This window comes from Oncorhynchus gorbuscha, linkage group LG21, assembly GCF_021184085.1.
Source record: "Oncorhynchus gorbuscha isolate QuinsamMale2020 ecotype Even-year linkage group LG21, OgorEven_v1.0, whole genome shotgun sequence".
NCBI lineage: Eukaryota > Metazoa > Chordata > Actinopteri > Salmoniformes > Salmonidae > Oncorhynchus > Oncorhynchus gorbuscha.
Genome location: NC_060193.1, coordinates 20,852,468 through 20,861,785, shown reverse-complemented (window position 1 = coordinate 20,861,785; position 9,318 = coordinate 20,852,468). Strand labels below are relative to the sequence as shown.

Here is a 9,318-nt window from a genome sequence, read left to right as displayed (position 1 = left end):
ACAAGATGGAGGTGTGATTACCCCAACCTCGTAATTTTACGCTAGACCCTTTTTTAGAGTTGATCACACTAGCTGGCTGTCCCTCAGGAATCGTTTCTACAGCGCTAGCAGATTCCGGTGCCACGGGGAGCTTTATTGACCAGACCTTTGCCACCTCTCTAATATCACCTCATACATATTCTCTTCTCCATTTCGGGTCCAATCCCTTGAAACTCGACCACTAGGATCACATCGCCACACCACCCACCCTCACCTTGGAGTCCATTCATCAGCAGAATAATCCCTTCCTCATCAAGAGTGCACCAGATCACAAGATCATCCTCAGCCTCCCATGGATCCAACGCCATAACCCCACCATCTCATGGTCGAGGATGAAAATCACGGACTGGTCAGCCGAATGCCAGAGGACCTGCTTTCCCGTTCCATCTCGCATCGTATTCCCTGTGGTCTGGGACATAGATGTAGATTTTCGCCAGGCTCTGGAGCGGGAACCCACACCCACTAATTGTCCTCCTTTGCGCATATACGATACGGGATAAGGGAGTGGCTGTTGACTTGGGCACACACAGCTGTCATCGCTGGATATCCTGGGATCACCCGTACTATTCAATCTATCTCCGATAAGTATTGGTGGTCCAACTTGGCACAGGATGTTATTTGTTACATCAACTCCTGTTCTGTGTGTGCTCAAACTAAGTCCCCCCGGCACACTCCAGCAGGGAAGCTCTTTCCCCTTCACGTGCCTCAGCATCCCTGGTCTCATCTGTCCATTGACGTTGTTACTTTGTTATCTCCCCTCCTCTGATGGTTTCACCACCATTCTGGTGGTTGTAGACAGATTTTCAATATCATGCCAAAAGGGGGAGTGGGCTAGATTCCTTCCCTGGGCTTAGTCACTTTCAATGTGTCCTGTGTTATCAACCGGCCCTGGCTCCGTGGACTCCGAGGCAGACCAATGCTCCAGCGGTGGACAACTGGTTCCGGTGCGCAGAGGATGTTTGGAGTGATGCTCATGTGATGGTCCAGCTTGCCGTCGTCGCCAGAAGGAGCAGGCGGATCGCCACCGCAGTAAGGTGCCCATGTTCCATCCTGGTGATTGCATCTGGGTTTCCACCAGGACCTTCCCACTCCACATGCCCTGCAAGATGCAGAGCCCCTGGTTTGTGGGGCCGTTCAAGGATCTCCGGAAGTTCAACAAGGTGACATATAGGTTACAGCTTCCCAGTGACTACCGTATCTCACCTTCGTTTCATGTCTTCCTTTTTCAGGCCGGTGTTTCCTGGTCCCTTGTCTGATGCTCTCCCCCCACGACACCCCTCCGCCAATAACTGGTGTTTGAGATGCACATGAAAAAACCACTATATTTTCTGCATTTTATTACATTTACCAAATGCCTGTAGTAAGCACTTTAAATGTATAAAGAACATGTATAACATTAGTCAATTGAGCTAGATGTTACTGACATGCTTTCCAGATCAAAGAAAGGTGAGGAGTTTAATCATTTTGGTTGCTCCTTCACTGGACGAGACTGACCTGTGTAAAATACAGTCTCTTTACAGAAAAGAATGGAAACTTGTGTTTGCGTTCATTGGTTGATTTCAGGTAACGTCTGATTTTGATGGTCAAATTTGATTAGCTGAACACTTGATAGGCCGCCTAGTAGACCATGAATAGAACAAACACTATCCTTTCATGTTGTTCTACAGCTTGATTCTGTAATGCACTACTTTATCACATAGCAAGTTTGAATATGTCGATGTTCAGTTTTTTTGTTGATTTTTTAAATGTCACTACTGTGGATTTATCCTTTATTAGGCAAAACTATGCTCACACTGTCTACAATACTATATGCTGCAGCTGGTCAACAGAGGGCTTGTCCACCCAAAGTAAGGGACACAACAGCAACAGAGACACAACAACACAACAGCAACACCTGACTGACACCGCGGAGACATCCTGCTGAAACCACATAGAGAGAGACAGAGAGAGAAAGACATAGAGGGTCCTGTGCAGAAGGCCAACAGGCCTTAACAAAGTGTAGATAGCTACAGCCTTGTGTATTCTTCATAGCAGACCACAGAAAACCTGTACATATGATGCTGTGTATGTAAGGGGGTGTGAAACATGCAATCTGTAGGTCTATGTCTTAAAGAGAAAACAAGGAAGAAAACCTACACTAACTGGCCTGTCCTCCTTCTGTGGTGGTGGCTGTTATGCCACTTTCACTATGAGTAATTATGTTTAAAGGGGCCTACGTTATTTACTGTAACGTGGTGCAAGGGACTACCTGACTTCACATAAATGTGAAGACATTGACCTTTACACTGTAAGCACTAAGACCATTGTTGCACTAAAGGGTGTGAATAGTACGGTGGCCCTGAGAGGAAAAGTAGAGTGCAGTGTGTTGCTGCAGGTCAGTCTTCCTGTGTTAAAGGTCTATGAAAGGTACATTTCCAAAAGTGTAAGGTCACTGTAACACCCTCCACTATGACCACAGAGGTGTGTGAACAAAATACATTGAGTTCAACTTGTTCAAATTAATTAGGTTTAACTGCTGGAAATGCTTTCTTTTTCTTGACAAATGCAAATCAACCGTAACAAAAGTTTGACAGAGAAGTTAAACATGAAATGATTTATACTTTCAATTACATTAAAAAAAGATTTAACAACTGTTTTCATCACATTTCTTCAGCATATCCATTCAAATAAATAGCTAACGAAGCTAGAGCTAGTTAAAGAGTGTCTACTGTCTAATTCCAGAGTACATGACCACCGTCTCTTCCTCCATATTTCCTCTCTGTCTTCTAGACCTGTTCTTCTTGTTGCTCAGAGGCAGAGTAACGTAATGGAGACTGTCTGCATCTTGGCTCTGTGAAGAACAAAATATTTTTTTGACATTAAATGTATTACTTTTTGCACAATTTTGTTTTGCAAGCCAAGTGTGAAAGTTTGTATTTGTACAAGAAATGCAACATAAACGTTTTTCTGCTTACACTTGGATCTGACCGGGAAACTGAAGGACCTCTTGTCTGAGAGACCAGTTCTGAGAAAAAATACACAAATCACTATAGATACTGCCACGTCTTCCAGTTTTTCTACATATAGAGATGGTGACATCAACGAAAAGCCACTTTTAATCACTTACCACTGCACTGCAGACATGTTGTCTTCTTCATCTTGTAAATCATGCAGGCAAGGAGAATGATCAAGATAAACGCAAAGGCCAATGCTACGGCCAGGCAGTATACAAAGAGAAGAGGGTCTACACTCCTGCCTGCTGAAATTTTTGAAAAAATAGAAGAAACTCAGAATAGCAACCATATGTATAGGAGATATGAACAACAATGAAAGCTGTTTAACCTACCCTCAATATCCAGCTTGGTACCATTCCCAAACAGTATCTCCCCACATGAGGCCACAGCACAGTAGTAAGTCCCAGCATCAGAGAGGCTGAGGTACCTCTTGGGGAGGTTGTAGACACAGCTCTGTGTAGGAGACCCAGCTTCAAGGCTCTTTTCACACTGATCACTCCTTTCTCCATGGGTATAAATGATTCCTGGATGGGATTCTCCTGAGCCATGTCTGAACCAATAGACGCTGTGTTCTCCTGCACTGGTCTCAATGTGGATTGTACAGTTCAGAGTCACAGAGTCTCCTGGCTGGACAGACTCAGACACAGGCTGATGTATAACAGGCATTTTTTGGGGACCTGAATCTGACAAGACAGCCAATAAACAAATGTAATATCTCTGGATTATCACTGTAGCAAGTGTTGTAAATCAAAATATCAAGATTTGGTTTGATTAAGAGAATACATCATATGTGTAAATTCAGATTTACAAAAAAATAAATAATGATAATGACTTTCTCTTTACCTTTTACGATGAGAATGAATCCTTGTCCAAACTCCACCTTGTATCCATAAGCACTTCCACAGTAGTATGTGCCTGAATCAGAGAGTTCCACGTCTGCGATCATTAGATTATTTTTCCCTTGGCCACCTTCCACTGAGAAGCGAGGGTTATTCTTAAACTCCTGGTAAAATGTTGCATTCTTGTTCCACTTATAGATGGTTGAGATGAGCTGAGGAATATTTCCAAAAGTTTGCTTGTACCAGGAGAACATTACTCCCACCTCGCCTTTGTTGAAGCAGACCAAAACCACTGCGTCTCCAACGTTGGCTGACATGAGACCAATCTCCTGACTGATGGATGAGGATTCAGTCCCAGCTACCTCATGAATTAGAGAACATAAAAATATATTAGCTGTTATATACCTTAAATACAACTTTGGATTGTCAAAATGTCTTTAAAGCGATAATGGTATACCTTGTGTCTCCAAATCAAGTGTGGACATCACATAAGTAGAGAAATGTAAAATATTGACTTACCCATCTCTACCAGAAGTGGAAATATCAGACACAGTGCGATCATCTTTAAAGTTGTCAGCTCTTCACAACTTGGGTCTTGTGTGGAAAGAGTCCACCCATGTAGACAACACTTCAACAATGAAGTTACAGGTGATTGGCCGAACTGGACCGCATCATATTTGTTGACGACTCATTCAGGCACAATTGTTGTCTTTACATGTATCTTGTACAGTTCAGAGTCACATAATTGTCTTAATGGTAGAATCTCATAGTTTAGATTTGTACAAATTGAGCACAAATGTTTATTAAAGTACGGTTTCCCTTATTCTTTATCACTGCAGCTGCTGTTGTCTAAGAGACTCAAATGTGTGACCTTTTTGGCGCATCAAATCAAATCAAATCAAATGTTATTTGTCACATACACATGGTTAGCAGATGTTAATGCGAGTGTAGCGAAATGCTTGTGCTTCTAGTTCCGACAATGCAGTGATAACCAACAAGTAATCTAACTAACAATTCCAAAAAAAACTACTGTCTTATACACAGTGTAAGGGGATAAGGAACATGTACATAAGGATATATGAATGAGTGATGGTACAGAGCAGCATACAGTAGATGGTATCGAGTACAGTATATACATATGAGATGAGTGTGTAGACAAAGTAAACAAAGTGGCATAGTTAAAGTGGCTAGTGATACATGTGTTACATAAGGATGCAGTCGATGTTGTAGAGTACAGTATATACATATGCATATGAGATGAATAATGTAGGGTAAGTAACATTATATAAGGTAGCATTGTTTAAAGTGGCTAGTGATATATTTACATAATTTCCATCAATTCCCATTATTAAAATGGCTGGAGTTGGGTCAGTGTCAATGACAGTGTGTTGGCAGCAGCCACTCAATGTTAGTGGTGGCTATTTAACAGTCTGATGGCCTTGAGATAGAAGCTGTTTTTCAGTCTCTCGGTCCCAGCTTTGATGCACCTGTACTGACCTCGCCTTCTGGATGATAGCGGGGTGAACAGGCAGTGGTTCGGGTGGTTGATGTCCTTGATGATCTTTATGGCCTTCCTGTAACAACAGGTGGTGTAGGTGTCCTGGAGGGCAGGTAGTTTGCCCCCAGGTGATGCGTTGTGCAGTCCTCACTACCCTCTGGAGAGCCTTACGGTTGAGGGCGGAGCAGTTGCCGTACCAGGCGGTGATACAGCCCGCCAGGATGCTCTCGATTGTGCATCTGTAGAAGTTTGTGAGTGCTTTTGGTGACAAGCCAAATTTTTCAGCCTCCTGAGGTTGAATAGGCGCTGCTGCGCCTTCTTCACGACGCTGTCAGTGTGAGTGGACCAATTCAGTTTGTCTGTGATGTGTATGCCGAGGAACTTAAAACTAGCTACCCTCTCCACTACTGTTCCATCGATGTGGATAGGGGGTGTTCCCTCTGCTGTTTCCTGAAGTCCACAATCATCTCCTTAGTTTTGTTGACGTTGAGTGTGAGGTTATTTTCCTGACACCACACTCCAAGGGCCCTCACCTCCTCCCTGTAGGCCGTCTCGTCGTTGTTGGTAATCAAGCCTACCACTGTTGTGTCGTCCGCAAACTTGATGATTGAGTTGGAGGCGTGCGTGGCCACGCAGTCGTGGGTGAACAGGGAGTACAGGAGAGGGCTCAGAACGCACCCTTGTGGGGCCCCCGTGTTGAGGATCAGCGGGAGGAGATGTTGTTGCCTACCCTCACCACCTGGGGGCGGCCCGTCAGGAAGTCCAGTACCCAGTTGCACAGGGCGGGGTCGAGACCCAGGGTCTCGAGCTTGATGACGAGCTTGGAGGGTACTATGGTGTTGAATGCCGAGCTGTAGTCGATGAACAGCATTCTCACATAGGTATTCCTCTTGTCCAGGTGGGTTAGGGCAGTGTGCAGTGTGGTTGAGATTGCATCGTCTGTGGACCTATTTGGGCGGTAAGCAAATTGGAGTGGGTCTAGGGTGTCAGGTAGGGTGGAGGTGATATGGTCCTTGACTAGTCTCTCAAAGCACTGCATGATGACGGAAGTGAGTGCTACGGGGCGGTAGTCGTTTAGCTCAGTTACCTTAGCTTTCTTGGGAACAGGAACAATGGTGGCCCTCTTGAAGCATGTGGGAACAGCAGACTGGTATAGGGATTGATTGAATATGTCCGTAAACACACCGGCCAGCTGGTCTGCGCATGCTCGGAGGGCGCGGCTGGGGATGCCGTCTGGGCCTGCAGCCTTGCGAGGGTTAACACGTTTAAATGTCTTACTCACCTCGGCTGCAGTGAAGGAGAGACTGCATGTTTCCGTTGCAGGCCGTGTCAGTGGCACTGTATTGTCCTCAAAGCGGGCAAAAAGTTATTTAGTCTGCCTGGGAGCAAGACATCCTGGTCCGTGACTGGGCTGGATTTCATCTTGTAGTCCGTGATTGACTGTAGACCCTGCCACATGCCTCTTGTGTCTGAGCCATTGAATTGAGATTCCACTTTGTCTCTGTACTGACGCTTAGCTTGTTTGATAGCCTTACGGAGGGAATAGCTGCACTGTTTGTATTCAGTCATGTTGCCAGACACCTTGCCCTGATTAAAAGCAGTGGTTCGCGCTTTCAGTTTCACGCGAATGCTGCCATCAATCCACGGTTTCTGGTTAGGGAATGTTTTTATCGTTGCTATGGGAACGACATCTTCGACGCACGTTCTAATGAACTCGCACACCGAATCAGCGTATTCGTCAATATTCCCATCTGACGCAATACGAAACATGTCCCAGTCCACGTGATGGAAGCAGTCTTGGAGTGTAGAGTCAGCTTGTTCTGACCAGCGTTGGACAGACCTCAGCGTGGGAGCCTCTTGTTTTAATTTCTGTCTGTAGGCAGGGATCAGCAAAATGGAGTCGTGGTCAGCTTTTCCGAAGGGGGCGGGGCAGGGCCTTATATGCGTCGCGGAAGTTAGAGTAACAATGATCCAAGGTTTTACCACCCCTGGTTGCGCAATCGATATGCTGATAAAATTTAGGGAGTCTTGTTTTCAGATTGGCTTTGTTAAAATCCCCAGCTACAATGAATGCAGCCTCCGGATAAATGTTTTCCAGTTTGCAAAGAGTTAAATAAAGTTCGTTCAGAGCCATCGATGTGTCTGCTTGGGGGGGGATATATACGGCTGTGATTATAATCGAAGAGAATTCTCTTGGAAAATAATGCGGTCTACATTTGATTGTGAGGAATTCTAAATCAGGTGAACAGAAGGATTTGAGTTCCTGTATGTTTTCTTCATCACACCATGTCCCGTTAGTCATGAGGCATACGCCCCCTCCACTCTTCTTACCAGAGAGATGTTTGTTTCTGTCGGCGCGATGCGTGGAGAAACCCGTTGGCTGCACCGCCCTGGATAGCATTTTCCCAGTAAGCCATGTCTCCGTAAAGCAGAGAACGTTGCAGTCTCTGATGTCCCTCTGGAATGCCACCCTTGCTCGGATTTCATCAACCTTGTTGTCGAGAGACTGGACATTGGCAAGAAGAATACTGGGAAGTGGTGCGCGATGTGCCCTTTTCCGGAGTCTGACCAGAACACCGCCGCGTTTCCCTCTTTTTCGGAGTCGTTTCCTTGGGTCGCTGCATGCGATCCATTCCGTTGTCCTGTTTGTAAGGCAGAACACAGGATCCGCGTCGCGGAAAACATATTCTTGGTCGTACTGATGGTGAGTTGACGCTGATCTTATATTCAGTAGTTCTTCTCGACTGTATGTAATGAAACCTAAGATGACCTGGGGTACTAATGTAAGAAATAACACGTAAAAAAACAAAAAACTGCATAGTTTCCTAGGAACGCGAAGCGAGGCGGCCATCTCAGTCGGCGCCGCATGCCTCTATGACACTGTCATCCACTAGGGCTTCTATCACCACACAGTCACTTCACCTCACCAAAAACATCTACGAAAAACACATAACAAGCATAGCAAATACAGTACAGTAGTCTTCTTTTAGTGATCTCTCATTCAGGATTTACACTCAGTAGAATAGATGTGTCATGCAGGTGAAAGAGGACCCAAAAGCGACTTGGCGAAAACAGAGTCTTTAATCCAGTAAAGTAAATACAAACAAAAAACACAACTTTCACTCGAAATGACGAGGACAAACTGGAGACTCGATCTTGAACAGCAGGTGAACAGCAGGTTGCCTCGGGAAGGCACTTGAACCAGACAGACTCAGACACCTGCTCACCACGCAGCATCTGAGGAAAACACGACACGACAGGGCGATACACAAACACAGCACGGTGAATTCTAGACAAGGAACCGACAGGACAGGAACGGAACACAAAGGAAGAAATAGGGACTCTAATCAGGGGAAAGGATCGGGAACAGGTGTGGGAAGACTAAATGATTGATTAGGGGAATAGGAACAGCTGGGAGCAGGAACGGAACGATAGAGAGAAGAGAGAGCGAGAGAGTGAGAGAGGGAGGGGGAGAGAGGGGATAGAAAGAGGGAAAGAACCTAATAAGACCAGCAGAGGGAAACGAATAGAATGGGAAGCACAGGGACAAGACAAGATAATAAATGACAAAACATGACAGTACCCCCCACTCACCGAGCGCCTCCTGGCGCACTCGAGGAGGAATCCTGGCGGCAACGGAGGAAATCATCAATGAGTGAACGGTCCAGCACGTCCCGAGACGGAACCCAACTCCTCTCCTCAGGACCGTAACCCTCCCAATCCACTAAGTATTGGTGACCCCGTCCCGAGAACGCATGTCCATGATCTTATGTACCTTGTAAATAGGTGCGCTCTCGACAAGGACGGGAGGGGGAGGGAAGACGAACGGGGTGCGAAGAAAGGGCTTGACACAGGAGACATGGAAGACAGGATGGACGCGACGAAGATGTCGCGGAAGAAGCAGTCGCACAGCGACAGGATTGACGACCTGGGAGACACGGAACGGACC

General features: G+C 45.8%; 1 protein-coding gene across 1 annotated transcript; it reads right to left on the bottom strand.

The window, feature by feature from the left end:
- Positions 1–2,628: 2,628 nt before the first annotated feature.
- On the bottom strand, positions 2,629–4,394 carry LOC124007989. Its single transcript, XM_046318910.1, has 6 exons — positions 4,391–4,394; positions 3,876–4,229; positions 3,365–3,715; positions 3,146–3,277; positions 2,994–3,043; positions 2,629–2,869 (listed from the first exon to the last, which is right to left on the bottom strand). The coding sequence occupies exons 1-6, from the start codon at positions 4,392–4,394 to the stop codon at positions 2,744–2,746; spliced, it is 1,017 nt and encodes a 338-aa protein (XP_046174866.1). The 3' UTR covers positions 2,629–2,743.
- Between the last annotated feature and the right edge of the window lie 4,924 nt (positions 4,395–9,318).